The sequence below is a fragment of the Gymnoscopelus braueri genome (genome assembly GCF_963280865.1).
Source record: "Gymnoscopelus braueri genome assembly, chromosome: 17".
Classification (NCBI taxonomy): domain Eukaryota; kingdom Metazoa; phylum Chordata; class Actinopteri; order Myctophiformes; family Myctophidae; genus Gymnoscopelus; species Gymnoscopelus braueri.
This window is the reverse complement of record NC_137617.1, coordinates 25,885,564-25,912,877: the sequence shown is the minus strand read 5'-3', so window position 1 is coordinate 25,912,877 and position 27,314 is coordinate 25,885,564. Positions and strand designations below refer to the sequence as shown.

General features: G+C 40.6%; 1 protein-coding gene across 3 annotated transcripts in view; it reads left to right on the top strand.

The window, feature by feature from the left end:
• Positions 1–7,386: 7,386 nt before the first annotated feature.
• Positions 7,387–27,314, top strand: part of rhobtb1 (Rho related BTB domain containing 1) — a 36,302-nt gene continuing 16,374 nt past the window's right edge. Inside the window, exons 1-11 of one of the 3 annotated variants that reach the window (XM_080456313.1) lie at positions 7,387–7,679; positions 9,721–9,809; positions 12,109–12,307; positions 14,873–14,976; positions 21,192–21,377; positions 21,800–21,986; positions 22,314–22,538; positions 23,473–23,616; positions 24,042–24,238; positions 26,835–27,043; positions 27,281–27,314. The exon at positions 27,281–27,314 is cut by the window's right edge and continues 85 nt beyond it. In XM_080456313.1, coding sequence (XP_080312439.1) covers positions 9,808–9,809; positions 12,109–12,307; positions 14,873–14,976; positions 21,192–21,377; positions 21,800–21,986; positions 22,314–22,538; positions 23,473–23,616; positions 24,042–24,238; positions 26,835–27,043; positions 27,281–27,314 — 1,487 coding nt within the window. In that variant the 5' untranslated portion in view covers positions 7,387–7,679; positions 9,721–9,807. Of the gene's footprint in view, positions 7,680–9,720; positions 9,859–12,108; positions 12,308–14,872; positions 14,977–21,191; positions 21,378–21,799; positions 21,987–22,313; positions 22,539–23,472; positions 23,617–24,041; positions 24,239–26,834; positions 27,044–27,280 lie in introns of all 3 variants that reach the window. The other 2 variants (XM_080456314.1, XM_080456315.1) reach the window with 2 other exon arrangements.

Genomic DNA, 27,314 nt, shown 5'->3' with positions numbered 1-27,314 from the left:
AGTCCATTACAATTCCAGACCAAGAGGCAGTCCACTCAGAGAGTGGGCGGGGTCTATGGTATGGAACCAGGCTACTACCCTACCTCTAACCTCTCTCTTCTCAAACTACAAATGGTGGGCACTCGGAAACAAATATTTCACCCACTTCTTTACGCCTGTAAAACTGTGATGTAACAATAAAGATGATTCTGATTCTGATCTATTAAAATATATTATGCATCACAGTAGGCCTTGGTAGCCTGAATTCTTATGCAGGATTGCTCTGTACAGTACATATACCTAAGGACAGAGAACTACTGTAGGTCAATAGTAACCTGTCAGGGCAATAGGACTGCTACAGGGTTGAACTGCTAAGAAGAGGATCAGACAACGAGGCTACAGGTTACTGTATACCTGGCAAGAATGACTGTGCTAAGTCATCATTAGTTGGTGCTAGAGGAGAGTACCTGTCCTGAACAACAGAGGTTTGGATCTGATGGGGCTGTTGTACACTTGATCAGGGGGTTAGAGTTCCCTTGGGTGCGTGGGATCAGTCCCATGCGTTGTCAGAGTAAAACACCCTAACCTAAATTGGCCATATTTTTGAGAGAGAGAGGATGGAGAGAGAGAGAGGATGGGCAAAACGAATAGAGGTAAAAGTAAGAAAATTAGGATAACATGGAGAGAGATAGAGAAGGATTTTTAACCGCATAAACCCAGTTGGTATATACTAATACAGATTGTGAGCTTGTAAATTGGCAATTTTTGCCAAATGTTAGCCCTAGAATAGGGGTGCTATGGTTCAAGTGGTTAAATGAATGAATGGGAACAAGAGAGAAGGGAGGGAGCGATACAGATGAAAAGACTCCTTTGGAGGCAGACGATATGTCTTGGTTTTTGGGTCAGACAGAGTGTCAGGCAACAACCAAACTCTCTGTACTCAGACTAAAATAAATCAGGTCAAATTTATTTCTTACCAAAAGAAGTTCATAAGGAAGTCCTTTAAAAGTACAAAGGACATGCGAATTGAGTCACAACACAAAACCATTTTTACCCTCAGAGTTAAATTAACACATCATTGAAGCTTTTGCCTTGTAGGCTAGACTGTACAGTGGAAACTGTTTATGAAGGATTTTCATGGATCATTCTTATGGTTCCAGAAATAGAAGCATACAGTACCTGTCTGGTCTTGCCCTGTTATACAGCCCCACTTTCCAGGGATGGTTCTCCTCTCTCAACATTAGTTAAGGTGGTATTATGCTTGTGATCATCATGCTCAGTGTTGGGGATAACACAGTTCATAAAAATCATAAGTAGCATATTATGTTACGTTCATGAGTTACAAAGTTAATATGATTTTAAAAGGAAGGCTCGCTACTATCTTTTTTTTGCTCAAAAACGTTATTTCTCCAACACCATTTTTGGAAAAACATTAGATTACGTTGATCACAAATATTAAAAGTTAAAGCTTCATTATTTAACTTTCCTGTTCTACCCCGGATTTGAACCCGGGTCTCTTCACAAGTGCTGACATTTCTACCACTCAGTTAATAGAGCCTGCCTGCTTGCTCTGGGGAGAAATTAAGCATTTGTGTCTGTGCAGAAACAGGATCATGTCAAAGGTTGTGTCCAACCTAGACTCAGGATCTAAATGTCTCAATAGAAGAGCAGAGAGACTAAATACAACCACCCCAATTGAATAAGTTACATTGTATTAACATACTCTATCATACAGATTGGACAAAATAACATTTTATTCTAAAATAAATAATAAAAACATAATAGAGTTTTAATATAACATTACTTCTACAAAACATATTACAGTTATTATGTGAAGTAACACATTTCAGTAACTGTTATTCATTCATTCTTTAATTTTTTACCATTTATTTTTTATTTGATTTTTCAGAACATGAATACAAACATACACAAAAAACTCAATTAAAATAACTGAATTCAAATTAAATCTGGTCTTAATGTAGAGACATGAGTAAGCCATTTAAACCAGTTGTCTATGAAGACTTCAGTTTTGTTATGTTGTTATTCATTCATTCTATTTTAATTTCACCTGGCGTCCCAAAATAATCAGGACGCCAGGGTTATAGTGATTAATATAATGTCTTGTCCATCATTCAAGGACAGAGGGCCTTTGATGGAGTCAGAGGCATCAAATACAACCTATGTCAATCAGCACTCAGCGCTGCCATGCTTTATACATTCTGCCATTGAAAGTGACTGATATCCAGTGTGCTGTCCACTTTACTGTCTCAAACCCAATGCAATACAACACCACGCGCTGTTCCTGTCCCTCGCCATGTCTCTCCAGTTTCCAAACCGAAGGACAATGGCAAACTGCCTGGTCAGCACTGTGCATCCTGACCTTTCCTTGGTCCTCCCTGTATTACATCTTGCATCCTCTCTACTGAACTATCTCAAGTATGACTATGCAACCATTGAAGGTTGCAGTGTTCTGTGTTCTCTAAATTTAACATGTTAAACATATAATGGTTACAGTCGAGTTTTGTGAATATGAGACATTGTATCCGCGATGCAATGTTAACAAGCAGTTGGCTAACATTTTTCCACACATTGTGCAGTGTTTATTAAAGAATATTACAGAATGTACTTAAATATGAAGGTACTCTACATTCAAATGAAAATATGTAGCTGTTCAGGGAATCCCATATACCAAATATATCAACTGAAAGAAAATATCAAATATCAGCTTTCATGGAATGCTTCCAATTGGGTGGAATATACTATATTGTAGAGTAATTCAGCCTGAGATTTGAAATCAGTTTTTGGCATGTAAAAAAACTGTATTTCAGTATGTATCTGCATATTCTGTATTTGTCTGTGGCTTTGTGTTTGTACAGTGAGTCGAGTGTGTTCATTGTGTGCATGCAGGTGTGTCACAAATGGATCTAATTCTAAACACTCTAAACACAACGCTGTTAGCCCTATTCCCTATCCAGATGGAAGTGTCATTTTGTCTAGAGTAGTAGTTCTCAGCGTGGGGTTCAGGAACCATCTGGAGACTTGAGGGGGTTGCAGCAGTGAAATGGTTGATAGTTAAACTTCAGCATTGTTATATTCATATATAGGCTACACTTATTATTCTATAGCTATTCTGATCAGATGTTCTCTGTTATGCCTCTATGGAATTCTGGACAAAGATCATATTTAATTAAAAATGTAATCTTACATTGGGTTCCAAGAGACAACATCGTATCAAATGGGGGTCCATTGCCTAAGGTTATCAAATTGGAGGTCCTTGAAAAAAACAGGGATGTACACTGAACTCTGCCTGCGCTCCCTCCTCCTGGGGTGCGTCTTCCTTTCTATTTCAGACGGTGCATTCCTCACACCAACACAAATAGAAGACGGTAAGGAGGAACAAGAGATGGGGTGAGGGAGAGAGGGGTGTAATGGGTGTAAGAAGGAGGGCGATGAATGGGGAAGAGAGCAGGGAGAGGAGGGACTCAGAGAAGAACTGTGTGATGAAGAGCATCACAAGACTATTCTCATAGTATGTCTCTTCTTCCTGCGGTATCTGCACAACTCATTTATCCTTTAGTGCAGTGTTGGGCTCCCGGGACCACCATTGCTCCTTGGCTGAGTTCCAGGGGTTCCCAGTAAATATATAATCAAAATCAGTTTAACTACTTTTACTCTGTTGTACATTAGCTATTTGCTATTGAATTGTCAAAAACAGTGATAAATAGTGTACAGTTTTCAAAAAGTAAAAAGAAAAAATGAATAGCGAAAATAGCAGATCTACTATTTTCACAGTATATTCTGTAGGGCTTAAGTGGTTAACATGTATGAAAGGCACAAGTGTGCGTGTGTGCACGTGTGCAGGATCTTATCTTGTGTCAGATGTAAGAAGAGGGGCTCCCAAGGGGAAAATGTTGGGAACCACTACTGTAATGAGACCCTTGAGCTTTCAGGCTTTGTCCTTGTCTGATGCTCTCTCCTCCTTTTCCTTGTTTTGTTTGCCTCCTTCCCTGTGTGTGTGTGTGTGTGTGTGTGTGTGTGTGTGTGTGTGTGTGTGTGTGTGTGTGTGTGTGTGTGTGTGTGTGTGTGTGTGTGTGTGTGTGTGTGTGTGTGTGTGTGTGTGTGTGTGTGTGTGTGTGTGTGTGTGTGTGTGTGTGTGTGTGTGTGTGTGTGTGTGTGTGTGTGTGCGTGCGTGCGTGCGTGCGTGCGTGCGTGTGTGTGCGTGCGTGCGTGCGCAGTCATAAATAAATCCCAATCACTCATCTAATGTATGATTCATGTGAGTTACTCAGTCTCAAAGTGCCATCATACGTACGTGTGTATGTGTCAGACGGGAAAAGGAGGCTGTGTGTGTGTGTGTGTGTGTGTGTGTGTGTGCGTGCGTGCGTGCGTGCACGTGTGTGAGATAGAGTGTCAGATATAGAGAGGGAGAAGCATTAAAGGAAGGAATAGACAGACGGTGGAGAAGTAGGGCAAGAGAATGAAAATGGCAGACAGCAAGAGGCATGCAGGAAGTAAAATCCTTAATTTAACACGTCTGACAGAGTACAAAGATGGACCCCTAAGGTTCACTACGGAATTCACAGGCAGGACGAGAAGCAGACAGATGACGGAAGGGGGGGGTGTTGAAGTGCATCCTGATTCCTGGGGGCTGTCTGCCGTCTCCATGTACCTTTTCATTCAGAATTCCATCTGTGCTTCAGACAATGACTTCACACAAATGAATATCAACACAACAGACTTAGTTACGGATACAGACAAATGCATTCTGTGCGTGTAGAGGCACAAAGATGAGTGCACTGTCAAATCCATAGTTCAGCCATTCCCAACCTGTGGGACGGCACCGAGGGTATTGCAAGTGGGCCTCCAAATTATTGCGAAACACTAAGATTTTAATGATAATTCATATTTAAAAACATTCATGTAAAACAAATTCTTGGTACTTTTTTCTTTATAACCTTGAAAATGTGTTTTCATTGTGATACCACTAAATAGGGACTTATACTATGTTAGTCTCATTGATCATTAAAATAAACATGCTCTGTAAATGCATCCACCCATCCGACCACAATTCATTCGGCTGCCGTGTTAAGTGGTCAGATGAGATGGGTGGTCAAGTGCATGGGCCCTGATCCAGAAAAGGTTAGGAACCGCTGGTGTAGCTATCTCTTCGTCTCCATGCTGAGCTTATTTTGTTTCCCGTCTTCATCCGAGACATGGTGTCACTGCAGCTGTGTCGTGTCATGGATACCCATAGTCTACACAGCCACGCCACCCAAACTGTTGGGGAACATTGGGAATCTGATGAGATGAGATAATAGAACCTGAACCTTTGTTGATCCCTGTATAGGGGAATTCAGGCCTCATAGCAGCGACAGCATGCAGCAGGTCAAAACACAGGAGTGGCGCAGGGGAAAAAAACAATATGATAGGTTTCTGAATATCTGCAATTTGTCTCTGAATGAATCTCTGTCTGTCTGTCTGTCTGTCTGTCTGTCTGTCTGTCTTGTGTTGTATGAACAGTCTATCAACACTTAATATATGATTGATTATATGTAGGCCAGCTATCTATCAACAATGATATACATACTTATGTATACATACTTATCAACTGTTTCCCTCAACAAACTCATGTCAATGTTCGGCAATATATGTACATCCTAGGAGTAGTAATAGAACCGTAATGGTATGGTAATAAGTAGTACCCTACAATAAAGTGAGTAGTGATGCTAAAGTGGTGATTCACATTGTCAGTTCCATTAAAACAATGTGCAGGCAGGACTCAGAGTCAGTTGTCAATGGTGCAGATCTCAGTTGAAGTCAAGCATACCTTACACCAGTGGTTCTGAAACATTTTAATTTGAAGTACAATGACAGTGAATGGAATAACTGCTTCAAATATAAATATGATTAACAACAGGACTTATATCAGGGCCATGTAGCCACAGTTCGAATAGCAAATTGTTGTACATTATGTTGAATGTTCATTGTAGTAGGCCTATGTAATGCCAGTGCCAGTAGCAGTGTGGCCATAGTACGTACGTTTATGGATCAGACAGAGAACCATTCAGAAAACAGATAGCTAAACTTGTCTGCTCTATTCTGTTTCTGTTCTATCTAATTGTCTGTTTTGTTTTTATTTAAGGGGAAATCACATTCTCTCCGGCTTTTCATACTAGGCGTAACGGTCAACATGTCACAGTCGAACAGGACACTTCCGAGAACCCTCAATGTCACACACAACACAATGTTTACACTGTAACTATCACAGCAAACACCTTGCTCACTATAGTCACTCCTTTCGACCATCCGTCTCCCTCCTCTCTCTCCTTCAACCTCTCCCTCTCTATCTATCTCTCCTTCAACCTCTCCCTCACACTCTCTATCTATCTCCTTCAACCTCTTCCCTCTCTCCTTCAACCTCTCTCTCTCTCTCTCCTTCAACCTCTACCTCTCTCTCTCCTTCAACCTCTCCCTCCCTCCCCCTCTCTCTCTCTCTCTCTCTCTCTCTCTTCTCTCTCTCTCTCTCTCTCTCTCTCTCTCTCTCCCTCTCTCCTTCAACCTCTCCCTCTCTCTCTCTCTCTCTCCTTCAACCTCTACCTCTCTCTCTCTCCTTCAACCTCTCTCTCCTCTCTCTCCTCTCTCTCTCTCTCTCTCTCTCTCTCTCTCTCTCTCTTCTCTCTCTCTCTCTTCTCTCTCTCTCTCTCTCTCTCTCTCCCCACCTGTTGTTTTCCTGAATGAAATCTTACGCCGCGCTATAAATAGAACGGGGTCGTTGACGTCACAATGGTGTAGCTGCATCGCATCCACGTCGTTCAGAGCGCCGTGCGCTTGCAGATCATCTCTCTCTCTCTCTGCTCGCTGCGTCTCGTTGTCTCTCTATCTCTCTCTCCAGGGTTGCCATGTCTGCTTACTATAAGCGACTTTGGGCTTTGTTTCTAAATTGCTTGTTATTTGGGATTGTTTCCTAAATGTTGTTTAAAGTAAACCAGTGGCTTTCAAACATTTTCATGTCCAGGACCCCCAAATTAATATGTATTTGTCCACAGACAAATACATATTATCCATATCCACAGACCCCCCCATACAAGATTTGTGTTGTTAACATGTTTTTTATTTTTTTTAATTAAAAATTTCCCCTTTTTTCTCCAAGATAATTTTCTTCTTAAAAATAAAAACAATAGCAGATCTACAAGCTCGTTTAGATAGGCTATTTTCAAATAGCCATTAGCCGTAGCCTACTATTAGTCGCTTCTTTTGGGCTTGTTTTCATAGACCTGGTTGCTTGTTTCTCTCGCAGACCTGGCAACACTGGCTGTTTCTCAAAGAGCACTGTGCCTGGATGGGGAAGGGCAGTCACCAGTCAGTCAGTCGCGTTGCGAAGGCGGCTCGAACCACACTATTATACACAGCATTTATACATTGACGAGAAGGGAGGGAAACACGGATTAAGTTCCCACAATCCGGCTATAATACCCGATTACGAAATGCTCTTGCAGCTTTTGCCCAGCTAACGCCGAGCGTTTCATTTCATTTTTAGTTGTATTATCTTTTGTTTGGTAGACTATTGTATAACTTCAATTGTGCACAGTGTAGTTTACCTGTGCAATTTTACAGCATCACACTCACTTTGAAGTATAGATTGGCTGCAGTTTTGGGGCTTATTGGCGGACGGACCTGCCCTGTTCGGCCACAAAGAAACGGTAGGTGCATTTTTGCCACAGAGAAACGGTAGGTGCATTTTATGCAGCCTAGTATCACCTGAGCTGAGCTGAACAAAGAGGCAGGCAGTAGCCTACAGGGTGGTGTCCAGTGATGGAAGAAGTACTCACACGTTTTACTTAAAATAAAAGTATCAATGCTGCAATGTAGAAATACTTACAGGTATAAAATTACAGTATTCAAAAATGCGTTTGAGTAAAAAGTACAAAAGTATTGGCATCAAAATATACTTAAAGTACCAAAAGTAAAAGCACTCATTGTGCAGAATGGCCCATTTCACATGTTCAAAATGTATACAAATGGCCTATATATATATATATATATATAATATATATATATATATATATATATATATATATATATATATATATATATATATATATATATATATATATGTATATAGCAGGGCAGAAGTGGTTAATGTGTGTTTTGTGATAATAATCTAAATCTGCAAAGTAGGCTAACTTGTAACTAAAGCTGTCAAATAATTGTAGTGTAAAAAGTACAATATTTACCAATTTGCCTCTGAGATGTAGTGGAGTAGGTAAAAGTATTGAAAATTGGAAATACTTCAGTAAAGTAAAAGTACCTCAAAATGGTATGTACTTGAGTAAATGTACTTACTTTACACCACAAAAGTTTTGACTCAATGTATTATTTAGTTAATAGGCTAGAAGTTATGTACAGGCTAAATAATCTTGTCGGTGACGTTTATAAAAAGAAAAAAGGGTCACTGCTGGTCAGCAGGAAATGTGACATCACACTCTACCCGAGATTGAATTCTTTCTTTCATCCAAAATTACCAATCACTTATTGTGCTATTCAAATTTTTGCTGCAGATTTAAGGACTGTGTTTTAAAGGCTACACATGCCTTGTAATTAACTTAATTGCAGTCTGTCTGCCAAAACCTGCAGCCTACATGTAGCAGGTTCTTGGGTAGGTCAAATTGAATCTTCATACAGCCACACAAGATAATCTCTCCTAAATACATGAAACATGCATCCTTTCCAGGAGTTGCAATTGTAAAAGAGCTGAAAATAGACTATTTTGAATTTTGGAGCAGACAGCAATATCTCTGCATCATTGTAATTACTAGCTATGCAGTGACGTTACAGTCATCTGATGCTTTGTGTGAAAGAATGGGAAACTACCTGCCTTGGCATCATTATCACCATGCAATAGTATAGCCACAGTTCCATACGTAGTGAAAACATTATATATATATATATTTATAAATGCTTTGTCTGTCCATCTGTCATCTGGAAAGCAAAGTTTGTATTTATGTAATCCTCACTCCAACCGTCGTCATTGCTTGTCCAAAGCCATGCCAATGCAATAATACTATGACAACTAACTAAATGTCACTAAATGTGTCACTAAAATCACAGAGTTCATTTATCAATTTGTAACTGGAGAGACTGTACGAATGGATTTGGATTTTACAGTGTATAATAAGTATTTGGGATATTCTGCTTCGATGAGTTGCAAACAAATTAATAATTTGTATTCATAGAATGTGTGTTTACGGTTTTGCATGTTGCATTTGTGGGTGTGTGTACAAGTGTGTACAGGTGTATTTCATGTACTTACAGTGTGTCTCTGTTATTTTAATACACTGTCACTAAAACTGTTAGCCACATTAACCCTGCCTGTCATATTTTGACAGGCAGGGTTATATCTACAGTACAAGGCATATCTACAAGCTCACAACACCTTACATTGTGATGTAGTGTGAGCTTGTAGATCAGCTATTTTCACTGTTTGTTGTACAACAAAATATATATATAGGGCTTAAGTGGTTAAAGGAGATGAAGTTGCATAGAATCCATTGAAATGATTCCACCTATATTCTCTCACATACCTAGCTTGGCACGTGCACACACACACACACACACACACACACACACACACACACACACACACACACACACACACACACACACTTGTTTCAGGTTAGTGAATGATATACATCGCCAACTGCACCCCTCCCTCAGCAATTATCTCTGCACCCCTTTGTCAAGGCTCTTCGTCCGTTACTACACCAGGGGAGCCGGCCTGTGACCTTCACTACAAGACTGTGCGATTGCATTGCACTGTACAACAACCAGATGTGAGATTTTAGCAAGTGTAGATGGCCTTTCCTGCCCTGAAAATACACCGTAAATTCCATAGTGTTCATTTAAAAACGTAACCTCACAGAATCAATCAAGAGAGGTGCCAGACAATGTTGTCTAGACATCATCGCAGGGGGCACTGGCTGAAACTTGCATAGAAGTTCAGCGATCGCCTGTTTGTTCGCAGCGCTGCAGAGATGAACAGAGAGCGTTCCTTGTTTTTCAGCAGATTGATGTAACGTAAGAGATATCCACCTTAATAATGTGATATCAGTCTATGTTATCGGAGACCTGTAGTAACAGAAAATATAATAGGTTTCCATTAATAGCTTCCCGGGAAGAGGCTATTTGAGGGAAGCAGTTAAATCAATAAGCGGAAAAGAAAGAACCGATGCTCGTGATTATGTCTCAAGTGGTTAAACACACATACTGTACACGCACGTGCACGCGCCCGCACACACACACACACACACACACACACACACACACACACACACACACACACACACACACACACACACACAGAGTTGATGTTATTGTTCCAGCTGGTGAAGAGAGGGTTGGTAATTGATTCTAAGGGAATTCATGGGGAAAAAAACAATCACTTCAACACTTGTTGAAGTTATTACCACAGGGTAATCCACATGAATGACCGTAAAAGGTTGTTCAATTATTGTGTTTTTTACCAGTGAGATGTGGTCAACGGTTTTTGTTTCAGATGATCTACAGTCACAATTGTACGTTGTAAGTTGTTTTAAATGACATTAAAAGAAAAGTATTTTATTTAAGTTGCTGAAACAGAAGATGCCCTTATCCCCCAAGTATACATATGTCTACAGTACACTAGAGGGGAGAGAGAAACCTATGATCCTATGGTCATTCTTATACATTCTCTCAATCTTATTGAGATAAACCACTTTAAACCTTGGCGTCCCTATTTTGTGCATGTCACAGGCAAAAATGTGCAAACATAGCAAAAATAGCAGATCTACAATCTCACACCACGCTATTTTAGCTCTTTTTGAAATAGCTGGGGACCCCCTGGAACCACTTAAAGGACCCCTGGGGGTCCCCAGACCCCACTTTGAGAACCACTGGTATAAATGATCATTCACCGTTGTCTTCCATACCTTGGAATGACGTTTTAAATGATATGATGCTGTATTTATTGTTTTTGCATTATTATCTGATCTGTAAATTATCTGCTTGAGCTGTTGATGACAGTTCTACTGAGCTGGGGGTGTGGGGTGGGGTAACATGTCACTGGGCATTGGCCTTGAGGATAATGCACCGCACCCGTTATTGGACACCAATGAAAGCCAATCGTATACCTGTTCAGGGAAAACATTGGGATAGATTTATCATCAGTCACCCATCCATCATGGTGATTGATTTTAAGTGTTTGTTGTCATTTAAGTCACTGAGTTTATTGCCTCTAAACAGCATGAGCTATTAGGAGAGTACAACTGTCCTCTTAATGGACCATACTGGTGGACAAAATGCAAACACATGGATAAAGTCTAAAAGTCTATAAATGCAGCCATTAAATGGTTTATGAAAATGTTTTACAGTTTGATATATATATATATATATATATAGATAGATAGATAGATAGATAGATAGATAGATAGATATACATGTAGATATAATGGATAATGGCCAAAGCAGTGAATAGACAATGGCATGTACCGGCGCTGGTATTGGTCTTTTTTTCAAATGTCAAACACAATGTCAAAATGTCCTCTTCAATTGTATTATTATTGTTGAACTATCTTTAATTGTTAAGCTTAGTTTTGGTTCCACACCCTTCCTTTCATCTGTCGTTTTGCGGTATGTAGACACAGTAAAATCATGAGTGTTAAGGGTAAATCTTTACACTTTCAGAATAAAATGAACACTTGTAGCCAAATCACACTATTATTTTCGCTTTACATTACCACCAGCATTTTGGGTAAATCACTTACTGCAGTGGTTCTCAAAGTGGGTCCCGGGGACCCCCAGGGGTCTTTGAGGGTTCCAGGGGGTCCCCAGCTAAATGATTGATAGTTACTTTAGGAACCAAATGGACCATTACAGGTCTGTAACTTGAAGAGTGTACAAATGGAACCAAATCCATTTGGTTCCATTCGTACACTCTCAAAGTTATGGATGTCCATGGCCTAATGCATACAGTACCAAACTGGGGGTCCTTTAAATAAAAACGTTTGAGAACCACTGTCTTACTGCACTGCAGCACCATTTTGAACGATTACCGAATGAAAACGGCTCTTCTTTCTCGTCTTTGGTTACCAACAGGCAGCCGGACCCCAGCATGATGGACTACGAGCGGCCTAATGTGGAGACTATTAAGTGTGTGGTCGTCGGAGACAACGCCGTGGGGAAGACCAGGTTGATCTGTGCCAGGGCCTGCAACACCACCCTTACCCAGTACCAGCTTCTGGCTACACATGTACCTACTGTCTGGGCCATAGACCAGTACAGAGTCTGCCAAGAGGTAGGAACTAGTACGAAGAGAAAGAGAGGGTGGGTGGATAGAGGGAAGAGTCATGCCTGTATACTAGAGGTGTAACGATATAGTAACTGCATCGGAAAATCGTTTTGAATTTTCAACGATCTACTTAGTAGATCGTTGAAAATTCAAAACGATTTTCCGATGTTTTGCTGTTTGCGTATCGATATAGTAGATTCTACTATATCGATATGCAAACAGCAAAATATCGTATCGTTTGACTTTGTATCGTATCGAATCGTTTTGCAATGCAAATAATCGTATCGAATCGTTTTGCGATGCAAATAATCCATTTTATCAATACTAAGTACTTTTAAGAAGAAAAAAGAGAAAGAGGGTTTTATATCCAGTATCCAGGTATTTATTTTTCTCACAGAATTTTTGGGTAAATAAATAGTTACATATCGATTTTAAATCATTGAATCGAATCGTATCGTTCTAAATTAACCTGTCCTGTATCGTTCATGTATCGTATCGACTAAATCACTGAATCGAAACGTATCGTATCGTTCTAAATTAACCTGTATCGTTCATGTATCGTATCGACGACCAAGTATCGTGATACGTATCGAATCGTTGTTAAAGCGTATCGTTACACCCCTACTGTAAACCAGTGATTGCCGCAACCCAAGACCCACAGAAATGCATTATTAGGACACCAATTTACACAAAAAATCCTCTGTTAATGTCACTCTTAGAGCATACAAATGGAACCAAATTACCCGTACACTCATTTGTACAGTCTCTGAGTTAGACCCAAAAGGGTCTATTTGGTTCCTAACTATCAATCATTTAGCTGGAGACCCCCTGGAACCCCCTCAAGGATCCCTGGGGGTTGAGCACCAGTGCTGCTGTGTTACTGTAGATATAATGCATAAGAGAGATGGATCAAATGATGCACGGACAATACATTTAGACAAAGACTGCCATGAGGTAAGAACGAAATGAGAGGGAAGGAGGCAAGAATGGGCAGATGGAAGGACAGGTGGATTATGGGTCCATGAATGTGACTGCGGCCACTGGCCAGGCATGTGTCCACACAGTCTGAGCCCTGAACTCATTAAACCCTGCAGATGTGAAACAAGGAGAGAGTGGAAGATGGATGAGTGGCTGGACAGATAAGTGCAGATGGCTGAATGGAGGCGATATGGTCATAAACATCTACATCTGGTGTTTTAAAGCAGTTGTTTTCAAACTTTCTGTTCTGTGCCCAAGGCACCAATGGGCAAGTCACAATCTCGAGGCACACCTGTATTCATACAGGTGTGCAAATAGCAGATACTACCCAAAATGCCCAAAATAGAGATGTTTAAAGGGGTTACAAATATTTCTTTAGGGTATTTTGCCTCTGTAATTGGGAAATGAGTTCAAACAAAGCACTGATCTAGTGAATTAAAAAGATAATAACTTTTTGTATAGCTGCAAAAAATGCTAGAACGTTGTGTGGTCGTCACAAAATCCCAAAGCACACCCATGGACTTGGCTCACGGCACACAATGGTGCCTCGGGACACCGTTTGGGAAACTCTGAATATACTGTATATATATTTATTAAAGCGAACATTGTTAACTCAAATCTTTGCTTCTGGGGATTCTACAAATGTCTTCTAAATCCTTTTTTAAAATATGTATGTTGCTATATCAGTGGTTCTCAAACTTTTTTCATGTCAAGGACCCCCAAAATTATATGTATTTGTCCGCGAACCCTCCCATCTCAAAATATTTTGTTCCAGGGACCCCTAGAAGCAAAGATTTGAGTTAAAATGTATATATATATATTCAAAGATTTGCACAAATTTCACGATTTTTCTAAATCTAGGCTCATAGCGCTAGGTGCTGCTCTATGAGCTTGTATATCTGCTATATATATATATTTGTTTTAATATATATTTTTGGCTTTATTGACAGATTACAGTAGGCTGACAGGAAATGGGGGGAGAGATGGGGGGATGACACGCAGCAACGGTCGTCGGGATCGGGAGTCGAACCCGCAGCCTAGGTGCCCAGACGGTTACGCCAACCGTCCGGGCCATATCTGCGATTTTTGAATAGCCAAAGGAATCTTAAAATGACACACATGCGTTCCCGGTCTTTATGGATTGAAAAAGGTTCCCGGTTTTATTTGGGCTCCTCTTGGCACTGTGATGACGTGTCCTTGAGCCCGACAAGCAGGTTGGCGCCTTGCATGGCTGATCCCAGACCAGCGGTGTGTGAACGGTTGAATGTGAGGCATACAGTGTGAAGCACTTTGAGTGGTCAGAAGTCTAGAAATAACAAAAATGCAGTCCATTTACCATAGACTATTATAGAGTCTGGAGGTCGTGGGGGGGAGAATGGAGGAAGGAACCGAGGCAGTTGAGGCTGAAGACCTGATACGTGAAGATATATATTTGAATCTGTCTGAATCTGCTCAATTTAGTTTGAAAAGCTTTACGAATGGCCTCATTAGCGCTAAATTACACAGCATAGTGCATACTGAAATATAAAAAACAAGCTCATTGTTGTGTTTGTACTGTACGTGCATGTGCACGTGCGTGTCTTTAAACGGCAGGTATTGGAGCGCTCCAGAGATGTGGTGGATGAAGTCAGTGTTTCTCTCCGGCTTTGGGACACGTTTGGAGATCATCATAAAGACAGACGCTTTGCCTATGGCAGGTAGGTCACACGGCGCTGTGCCTGTGAGTGTGAAAGATGACACGGTTGGCATGTGTGCAAGTGTGTCTGTGTTAGTGTCACTGCATGAATGTGTGTGTGTTTGTGGATTAAAATAGTCGATGTATCCGGGAATGTAAACTGAGCGCACATAGCATTCTCTTTTACAGCAGAACCCTGTCTCACACTGATATGAGGGCTGTTCAAAAATAGTCACTACATCTGAGTATCACACTATTATGGTTTATCATATAATGTGTTGTACAGATTATTAGTATCTGTATTAGGTGGTATGCTGTAGTTTCAGCTCTGTTTATTCCTTTTCAGTTTGATATTGCAGTGTATTATTCTGCATGTACAGCCTGATGTATTGGGATATCAATCATGTGTTATGACACATAATGTATTGTGAGGTTCTTGCCAATAACTTGTACTGTTGTCCACTAAGCAGCTAGGGGGAAAGTGCCTTGATCAAGGCCAACTCAGGTCGTTCATTGTTTAGGCTTGCTCATTTGTGCAGATTTTCCCCTAAAATTCTGATTTCAAACCACCAACCCTCCCTCCAGGCACATGCCTACTTAATTAATGAATATCTAAGGTATTGTAACAGAAAGAACTGGTGATGTTTTCCCTTGACCTTTTTTGTGTGTGCATTTTACACAGATTGATATTTAGCAGGAGTTTGACTGAGCCTGGCATGGGTACAGTGTACAGTATCGGGGTGCAAACAGGGCTCTCACATGTCTGTGTTTTGTCCTGGATGTAATTAGGTAATTAAGGAGCGTCTCTTATCTGATTAGTTGTGCTCACCTTAACGAGGCCTTGTCTGTCAGTAAAGGGAAATAAAAACAAATGACTCGTATGACTCAAAATTCAATTCAATAACTATTTTGTATCTCCTTGAAACATTTTAGCTGGCCGTGTTCCTATCAAGAACAATTTTGTACCCTGGGAGGTATTTGGTATCTCATTTTTCTTATGGAACCACTTGGTCTTCACAGGAACTAAAGGTATTAGGAACTTTGCTGCAGGCAGGGCTGGGTTTGCACCCCAGGAGCCTTTTATTTGTATTTTTACAGTGAACTTTTTTTGTTGGACCTCCAGGCTTGTCTTGTCTAGAAGCTATGTTCCTATGCCTAGTCTGTACAGCAAATGTGTCTATGCTAGGCCCTTAATCCTGTCTGGCCTGTCTCTTGTAAAGTGGATAGTTGGCCCTGTATTCTGCCTCTTAACGTTCCCCTAGGCCCTAGGACAGCACATCCCATGTATTAAATATGCCAGACAGCAGAAATGGTTGAATTAATGATGAGTCCAAGGACAACGGTGGTATGTTCTTTTGTAAATGAAAATAGCAGAGTAGATTCTGCATGCCAAATAAACTGAATATCACAAGCTTTTAAACCATATGGAGATAAAATGTTATAAAGTTATTCAGTGAAAATGTTGTAAAAAATATTTCACCTCTGAGAGCAAAGTGCCATCTTTGTACTATCGGTATAACGCTATATAGAAGTAAATGCACCGCTGAGGCATATTCTCATGAGAGGTACAATTTAATGGGGCACCACCAAGCTCAAATCCAGTACACAAATGGTTCCCTGGGCAACGCCAAACAACCAGCTATGGATCTCCAAAGCTAGAATAAGAGTTTGATCTTATTGACTGAGTCACTGAGCAGAAACTGGCCTTTCTCAGCAATACATGGCTGTTAGACAGAATGTGACTTTTCATGCTTTGCTATTATATAAGGCCACCTTGCTGCATCCGCAAAACATTTTGATTTCCTTCTTTTTTGTGCAGTACTTGAATGTTCTTTTAGTTGTGTATATGCAGGTGTGTGAGAAATGTCATAGTCCTTCCCACTCAAGCCTTGTGCTTTTCTGCATGCATGTATTCATTTCTACCAGCAGTTTTTGACTGCATTGTGTTGTGCATGCCTATTTTTGTGCGTGTGTGGGGGCCTAGATTTAAGTCTGTGCACACATGTGGATGTTTTGTGTGTGCATGATGTGATGGGTGGTTTTTAAAGACAGGCTCTCTTGGATGCCTTGCAGTGCGTGTTTGCAAGCATTTATTATTGTGCAAAATCCTCTTTCGTTATGCGTTATGTAGCCACTATTGTGTTGCTTTTTTTGCTTATGGATAAAACCCTGCAGACTGAATGAGGACTAACTAATGGGACCTGGTGGCAGTTGTTACTGTAATGGACTGACCTATGTCTTTGGGCGTTCGGCTGAGGTTACTTATCTATTGACCGGAATCCAATCCCACATTGCAGTACATCTTGCTTTCCAGGACCACTGTTATATAATGCACCTCTCAAGAATCCTTAATGCATTTCAGCTGAGGCTAGCTTGACCAGGCCCACACAGTGAAATACTCAGTGTTAATGGACCCTTTGGTTTCATGTGTGAAAAATGGATAAATGGGGCTTCATTTCTAAATGTATTCTTTTACAGTTAGCAATATATTGTCGGCTTTAAAGTATGACGAGTCAGGTTCACAACCATGGTCACATTTGAGGCTCTTATTTGGCACTCTCTATTGCATGTTAGTGTCAGAGAAGTGTCATTAAATAAACATAAGGCATATGAGGGTTATTATTATTAAAGGGAAAGGGAGTATTTTCTGGTCCCCAGCCGCAAGTTCAAAACCTTTAATTCCTATCCGAGTGGATCAGATTTGGATTTTGTGTAGTTCAAAACCAAAAAACGATATTGGGATCACTTTGATATCCAATCTGCGATCATCAGAATCAGCTTTATTGTCATATCACAGGTTTACAGGTGTAAAAAGTGGGTGAAATTCGTTTTTGTGCAAGCTACATCGTTCGTTTTGTTATTTCCAGAAAGTGAAAGAAAAATAAGAGAGGGGGGTCGGTCACAGGGAGCAAGGAGAAGAAAGAAAAATCAAACAAAAGTTATCTCTACATACACAAAGCATATCCATCTGGTACAGCATGTACTTGAGGTTAGACATAATGTGCATGAACATAGCAGCAGGTATTTACTATACATGATATTTACACATTAAGGTACAAACAAGAATATCAGTGCGTTGTACATGAGATTAAGGTGCACAGAGTATCAGCGCATTGTCAGGTAAACATGGTAGGTCCACAAGAAAGAATTATCTCAGCAAACATTGTCAATAAGAAATTTAAGTATGATTAATCAAATAATGGTTTTAACACCCAGAACCTAAATCTGATCCAATCGAATTCGGATTAAAGGTTTTGAACTCATGGGCCCCGGGAGGGGAAATTGCTTTTACTGCTTTACTCAGCAGATGGCTGCTCAGATGATGCACACGCAGTGGGAGTTGTAAGGGATTAAGTGTTGCTCAGGGAGACTTTGACACGTAGAATGGGTGTGCCGAGGGTCAAACCAGCGACCTTCCAATTCCCTGAATGCCGCTCTACCCACTCAGCTACTGTACATCCGCCCTTACTGTACATGGCTTTAAATAAAATTGAAAGACTTGGTTCATAGTGTTTGCTGGAAGCAACATGACTCACACTTACCGGTCTAAGGATGAACTCATTCAACAAAACTGTTATTGTTCTGCTTTCCCACAGAAAGAGAGCTGTTCACAAAACCTCTTGAAACTCACTCCAACACACTGTGAATGTATAAATGTTCAGGTCAAGTAAGGAAACTAAAAAACTAAAACCAAAATTGCAGTTACTGTACCATTTGTTTCTGTGATATCAGCGTAATGCTTCCTGGCAGCGAAAAGATGACTGTGCCTACTCAGCTTGTTTTGACTTAATGTACGTGTTCTCATTGTGCCTCTGTCTACAGAGCAGGACAGTATAATTTAAAAATGTATAGATCCAACCAAGGGCTCTTATTGTTCCAGTAGGTATGAAAACTGGGATTAATCAATGGTCTCCAAGTACTCCTCAGTCCTCAGCATATCTTATGAATTTGTTGTGAAGCTAATAATAACCAAGTAACTTGCAAAGTTACTCGCAACTTAAGTTTGGTTCACTTAAATGACAGCATACATGTACATGCATCTTGCAGTAGACATTGTTTTGTTGTGTAAAAGCCATAATACCTTCGGTTTGTGTAGTAGTCTAAAGTATATTCTATTCTATTTCATCCTTAACCCCCACAAAATGAGCTTTGTTGCCAGCGGCAGAAACAAAACCAGCCTATTTATTTTGGTCAGCATCCAGATTCAAACCCACACCATCACAAAGATTCAAGATTCTAAGACTTGATTTGTCACATGCTCATACGTGTACAGTATTTGCATTGAAACACAGACTATCCAACATAATATATAGTTGTAGAAGATATAATACAAGTACGAAAAAAGACAGTTACTGCTAGGTAAGTAATACAGTGTAGGCAAAACTAATAAGTGTGCAAAAACAACATCAGTACACAGAGAGTAGTGTATAGTGAATAACCATACACTACTAGGTCACTAGGATATAATAATATACTGTATACAATTTAGAATTTCACCTTCCCTGGGTTATTAAGGCTGCTTACCTATCTATATATTGCGCCAAAAAAAGAAAATAGACAGAATATAGAGTATACGGAGAAAAAATTATGTATGAATATATTAACAACCAACGGTATACAAATACAAGGCAGTGCTACATGCTGTAATTGTCTTATCCACAAAGTACTTGGCGGCCTTGGGATTTCATTGATTGTTGGATTGATTGATCTCTGTCAAGCTGAGAGAGAGAGAGCGAGAGAGAGAAAGAGAGACAGATTGGTGTGTGTTTTAAAGGCATGTAAGCACCTCCCGGTGTAGATAAGATGGAGCAATGATCGCTAGACTTGAGGTTTACCGCATCCTCTGTATTCAACTTAAACTTTATTGTCACATCAGAAGTTTACAGGTGTAAAAAAATTAAATAGAAATGAGGCAGAATATCACGGACATGTAAGTGTATACTGTACATATACAGTAGTAAATGATAGTGCCCATAGGGTGGGCGATATGACTTCAAATCAATATCCAGATTATTTAAAACTCGATAACGATTAATGAACGATTATTTAAGGAAAACGAAATAGTGAAAATAGCAAATCTACAAACTCACATCATGATCGGTTGTGAGCTTGTAGTTTGTCTAGTTTTGATATTTTTGCATCGATTCGTTGATATATAAGAAATGTAAAAAATATATAAAAAACCTGCTTCTCGATTATTCTACCTGATTAAGTCAGTTATTGGTTCTCAGTGTCGGTTTTCGATGCCCAGCCGTATTGTTCGTGCAACAGCAATGGAGTTCAGACCTGCCAACCTGCACGCATTTTGCGTACAAACTACGCAATTCTAGGTCTCGTTACGCAGGTACGAAATGCCCAATGGCAACTACGCAATTTCGGGATCGATTCGTTGATATATAGGAAATATATATACAGTCTCTCTCACACACACATACACACACACACACATACACACACACACACACACACACACACACACACACACACACACACACACACACACACACACACACACACACACACACACACACACACACACACACACACACACACACACACAGAGCAGTAAGTTGTGCATCCAGTGTTCCGTTGCCCTTGGCCCCTGTCATTGGAGCTGTGAGTGCTGCTGCGTGGTTCCGAATCCTAAATCAAGGTTGATACAGTTTTGTCATCCATCTAAAGTATATACATCACTACTGTTTCCTGCTTATCATTTCTATTGCTTCTGCCACCGCTGAATACCCTGCCCGCATCAGTCCTGTCGGTGTGTGTGTGTGTGTGTGTGTGTGTGTGTGTGTGTGTGTGTGTGTGTGTGTGTGTGTGTGTGTGTGTGTGTGTGTGTGTGTGTGTGTGTGTGTGTGTGTGTGTGTGTGTGTGTGTGTGTGTGTGTGTGTGTGTGTGTGTGTGTGTGTGTGTGTGTGTGTGTGTGTGTGTGTGTCTGATTGTGAACAAAATAACCAGAGAACAGATTGTCATTTACTGTACTTAAACCATTTAAGTTAATCCTGCATTATTATCATTATGTTGAGTGTGAAATGTTCTGGACGTATGATTATTTCATAATCGTCCTATTCCCTATGTTGAATACAAATTTGATTACAGAACGGATTGACGGATTTCTGTGAAACCACATGGGAATGATCAGTTCGCATTCCGAAAAGACGCCAACTGCCCTCCCCCCCTCCCCCAACAGGTATTTTGTAATTTCCCCCTTTCTGTTCCTCCCTCCACTTCCAGGTCAGATGTGGTGGTGCTGTGCTTCTCCATCGCCAACCCCCACTCTCTGCACCATGTTAAGACCATGTGGTATATGGAGATCAAGCACTTCTGCCCGCGCACCCCCGTCATCCTGGTGGGCTGCCAGCTGGACCTGAGATACGCCGACCTAGAGGCTGTCAACAGGGCTAGAAGGCCACTGGCTAGGTGGGTTGAGCATCCAGGTGACCGCTATTGAGAGGGTTATTTAGTTAGACTGCACTTCAATAAAAAAAGAAATAGAACAATTGTGTGACAGTTCTTCTTTGCAAAGAATGTTTTTTGCAAACATTGCACACTCATGGTAGCACTATAACAGGCCATTTTTTTCAAAATTGGGGCAGAGGTTTTTCCTTGGCCTCCCGTGAGTCTATGTGCAAAGTTTCACGCCGATCGGTCCAGTGCTGCCCGAGATGAGATGTTGACTGACTGACTGACGGACTGACAGGAGTGAAAACTTAATCCCTCGCCTTCGGCTTTCTGGCCTTGGTGGGGATAACAATATACCGTAATACATTGACAGTCACTTGTTTCTTTGTTTGCCTCTTTCGCTTATTTCTTTCTTTCTTACTTTCCCTTTCTCCCCGTAGGCCGATAAAACCAGGGGACATTTTACCTCCTGAGAGTGGTAGAGAGGTAGCTAAAGAGCTCGGCATCCCTTACTATGAGACCAGCGTCTTTGACCAGTTTGGCATAAAAGACATCTTTGACAACGCCATCCGTGCTGCACTCATATCCCGACGACACCTGCAGTTCTGGAAATCACACCTCCGCAAGGTACCAGTAACTTTTCAATATTTATGTTCCTCTATTTAATTATTCATATCTGTTCCATCAGAGCCTTCGGTGATCTGAGAGGACCTTAGAAGAACTATCATTTAGTTTGGAATGTATTTGTCTTTTCTTCTGTGCTGCTATTTGCACCCTCATTTAATTATTTTGTTCACTTAAGGCATAAGGTTTTTCTTACAACTCATATTACAGCAACACCAAGAACAAAGTCTTTAATCGTCTCTCTCTCCTTCTCTCTCTCTGTCTTTGTCTCTTGCACTTTCTCACTATATGTCTGTTTGTTTATCTATAAAGAAGTATTTGTTATTGCAGGTTCAGAAGCCCCTCCTCCAGGCACCATTCCTCCCTCCCAAAGCCCCGCCCCCTCTCATTAAGATCCCCGAGGTTGTCCCTGGCAACCGTTCTGAGGGAGCCCGACGCCTGTTGGACAGCCCGCTCTGTGCTGACGTGATGTTCATTCTCCAAGACCACACCCATGTCTTTGCACACAAGATCTACCTGTCCACATCATCTTCCAAGTTTTACGATCTTTTTCAGGTGTGTGTGTAGTGTACTGTGTACGTATGGACCTGATGTGTATACCATACTGTATGTGTCTATCGTATGTAGATGTGTACCTTTGTATGTGTAATGTTAGGAATTTTACGTTTCAAATGTGTCTCCAGTGTTCAAATGTGTTAGCCACAAGGAAACCTAAATTGATTCACCAATCCTATGGAATTTATGAAACCATATTGGATCCAAAATGGGTCTTAAATACATGTTTTTTAGGCATTTATGCTTTAATCATAGTGTCAGTGAGAGAGACAGGAAAGGTGGGACAGAGAGAGGGGATGACACGCCATAAAGAGCCTTGCATCAGATTTGAACCCACCCTGAATATGATTGACCATCAAAACATCTGCAAATGACCCTTGCAACTGACAAACTTATCAGCCCCCAACTGAACCTATCCTGCATTTGTGTGATTGATGCTATACACAGGTTTCTAGACTTCATAAGTTGACAGCCTCCATGCTACTCTCTGTCAGGGGCGTCATTTGTGGTCTCAGGGGAGGCAATTGCCACCCCCTAGTGTTCATATTTAACCTAAAATTCTGTTATTTTATGCATATTTTCCCCAACTCTGAATGTTTTTTGCAGATTATCTAATTTCAGATCAACGCTGGGTGCATCTCAATCCATGCCCGTTCATCTTCTACAATGTGACACATAGATATGCGTTTTCTTGTCTGCGACCATACATTTATTAACCACTTTCAATCTGGCATCCCTATCCCTATTTTGAGTATGTCATTATAGGCAAACCTTTTCAAACTCTTCCCCGCCAAATAGTGAAAATAGTGGATCCACAGTTGTGAGCTTGTAGATCCACTATTTTCACTATTTTGGAAATGGGGCTTAAGTGGTAACTCATTTTTGGCACCCTCTATTTGTTCTGAAATGACGCCTGTGCTCTCTGCTGTTTCAGATGGATTTCTCAGATGAATCGCAGTGTCTGGTGGTGACAGAGAGGCACGGCAGAGACCACCCAATGAGGACTCTCAGTTTAGACTCAGACGAGGAAGTGGCTGTGTTGCCTAACGTGTCTCCATGTTCTCTAAGAGCGTCCAAGGTGAGGTATTCAGGACAGGATGTGACCTGTTTTCTTTGCTGTTGTTTCTTTTGTCCAGAAGCCACTGTGACTTGTTACTGTATGTCAAAGTCATCTTCCTTCTTCTTTTTTTGCCAACAAAAACACAGATTTGAGGAATACAATTTTACTTTGACATGATGGTTGTCAACCTGGCAAGAATTATTGTCAGACAGAAAACCTATTATACACTTCCCATATTTACTTGAAGGTGGCTCGTGGCTAAGAGCAATTTCCATCTCTGGAAATGTCCATTTCTACCCTGAAACAGTTGTTTGGTTGCTGACAGCATTACCGCTCAATCTTTGTGTGTGCGCAGGGGCAGTGACGAATATGATGATCCTTCAGGCTGTTTCGCTTGGTATAGTCCCATGCATGAAGTGCAATCTCTCTGTCTCCTCTTCCAGAGTGATGGCACCTTGAGGATGATGAGTTTCAGCGGCAAACACCGCCGTACCAAACTGTCGCTGGCTTCATGGAGTAAGGCCTTCTACAGCATCCACAAGGAGAGCGTACCAAACCCAGTCACCGGCACACTAGCGCCCATGACCGTGGTCAAGATGGACTACTCCATCCAACTTGGTCCGTTCAGTGCGGTGCTCAGGTCTGTTCATTTGTTTATGTATAATTAATCAGTTATTTTTGGGATTATTATGATGATTTTATTGATAGGTACTAGATAGACAGGAAACAGGGAAAGAGAGTAGGGGGAGTGACATGCAACAAACGGTCCGACCAGCCTGGGAATCAAACCAGGGACTCGCTGTCAGATGTGATATGCGCACTAACCACTCAGCTACTGGGCGCCCGCAGGCTATAGATTTGAACCACAATGATCTCTAGCATCCCTATTCTGGGCAAGTCATAATAGGCAAACATTCAAAAATAGCCGATCTTGATGCACATTGTGACCTTGTAGATCGGCTATTTTATAGAGATTTTGTGTAGAAGGAAAAAAGGACGGGACCAAGTATAGACCCTTCAGGACCGTGCTCGCGGGTCAGTGAAGTATATAGGGTTTAAGTGGTTAAATGATTTATTGATTGGTTGGTTTGTTAATATTGACTAAGTGATTCAGTTACCATTATACAGAGGAAGTGAATTCTTATAAATGCTAATGAGCAGCTCTAATGGACGGTTTGAGGGTTAAGCTATTTGAATTACCTTTGCGTTTTGAAATCCAAATGACCCCCCAAATGTACAGGTAGTTAAAATAAAATCAAACAAGTGAAATGGGATGGTGGAGGAAGGCTGTGTGCATGTCACTTGGTATCCCCAACCCTCACTGATGTTTTCTTTCTTTCTTTCTTTCTTTCAATTTGAAAGTACAAGATCAGAGCAACAAAATGAGGTATCCCTTGCTTAGATTAACCTTAAATAACTACAGCTTTATTGAAACAGGTTTTTTTCCCCTGAAAACTGAAGGTCTAAGATCTGGTTTCAATGTTAAACATATTTTTCAAGCTTTCTCAGCTCAAAATGCATCCTTGAAAAATTATGCATTCTTTGGATTCTTTGAATATCTATACTTCACACAACAAATGAATAATGGTGTGTTTGTTACACCAATATTTGAATCATAAAATGCATCCCCAACAATCCCATGTTCCTTCGTCAGTCTGAAACTTAAAACATGAACAGGTGCATTCCTTATTGTTTTAGAACAAGAGAATGTAACAAAAGGTCTTTTGTGCTCACTAATCTCTAGCCAGACCCCTATCACAGAATTCATTGCATTTGAATACCTGGATTTCATGGTTGCAGGCAGGAAATTGTTGTCTGAGATTTTGTCTGTGACTATAAGGGATTAATACGGCCCCTTAAAAATGTCCTCTCTGCAAAAGGCTGAGACGTCTAACAAAATAAATGACATTGGATTTAATCCATCATTTGTCTACTTTCAATACGCTGGAATGTGCAGTACTACATTTCTTTTGCACTCATACTAGATGTAGTTGAAAGCATATATTCCCACATATATTCCCACTGTAACCCCACACTTCCGGGAAATATCCAAGACACGTCTTTTCACCGACCCAAAAAATTAATTATTTTTTTACTGGAATCATTTTTATTTAATTTTGAGGGTATTTTATTTTTATTTGGACTCAACAGGGATTCATCCTTTAACATAAATGCACAATTGTACAGTATGAAATACAGAATTTACATAGTTCACCTGACTTGACCTGGTTTTTTTACCCTTTTTTGGCCATGTTTACAGCAACCGCAGAATGACCATCTATTTGCTGCGCTGATCACATAATGCTTGAACCATTTAGTTCTGATGAAACATTATCACAATGACGTCCTTCGTTGGGATTTAATAATAATTGTAGTTGTTGTTGGGGAATTTGCTAAGTTTTTTTTTAAAAAAAAAATTCTTCATTTTTAAAGACAATACAGTGTTAGATAATACAAAAAACACCACGAAAAATAACAACAAAATAAAATATTACAATAACCGAAAAAAGACAAACAAAACACATTGCTAGGTTTGCCGATGCATTTACCCATCATAACTATTTGGAGCAGTGGCTGCCATTAATACAGCACCTGCTCAGGGACACTCGGGGCTGGGGCGCCAACCAGTGACCTTCTGATTTCCCATGGACAGCCCGCTCTACACACTCAGCTACGGCCACCATACTACATGAACATGAACACTGAGTGAAATATTTACTTATCTTTTACTGTACGTGCATATTTTCTCTTATAGATGTAAGTTTAAAAGTCCCTCTTGGTGCTCAACAGACCAAGTCCTCAAACTACACACTGGCAATGCACTGGCTTGCTTATGTGGCAGAAGGTATAGTCGTTCCTTTAGCTAACCTTGTAGGCATCAATTACTCCCTAGAAATGTTCAGGGCAGGGGCGCCCGCTGGCCTAGCGGTCCAGGCGCATACCACATACGCTGGTAATCCAGCTTGACAGCATGTCGTGGGTTCGACTCCCGATCCAGACGACCTTTGCTGTGTGTCAACCCCCCCATTTCTCTCTCCCTGTTTCCTGTCAGTCTACTGTCCTGTCAATTAAAGGCATAAAAGCCCCCAAAAATATCTTTAAAAAAAATGTTCAGGGCAGCCTCAGCAGATAAACTTAGGAGGGAAGAATACCTTCTGCCTCTTTGAGTAATTGTTGCGTTTGTGGAAATTATTTTAATATATAATATACATGTACTGTATATTTCCACCCTGTAGGTTTCTGTACACAGGAGAACTGGATGAGCGGGAGAAGGACCTGATGAAAATTGCCCAGATTGCAGAGATCCTGGAGGTGTTTGACCTGAGGATGATGGTGGAGAACATCATGAACAAAGAGGCCTTCATGAACCAGGAGATCACCAAGGCCTTCCACGTCCGCAAAGCCAACCGCATCAAGGAGTGTCTTGCCAAAAACACATTCACAGGTTAGTGTAGTGAGATTAGTGATATACAGTACTTATAACAAATACAAAAGAAAAGAAATGCGTATGTAGTAATAATAATGATAATACCCATTGTAGTCTTAGCAATGTTATTCACCAAATATGATATGATATATATGATCAACCACCAAGTTGCCAAACCATAGCAAGATTTCATGTTTATCGCTTTATATGTACTTTAAGGATTTATGTTTTTGTTTGCCGACATCTGACATGCAGACGTCACGTTTCGTTTGGATGATGGCACCATCAA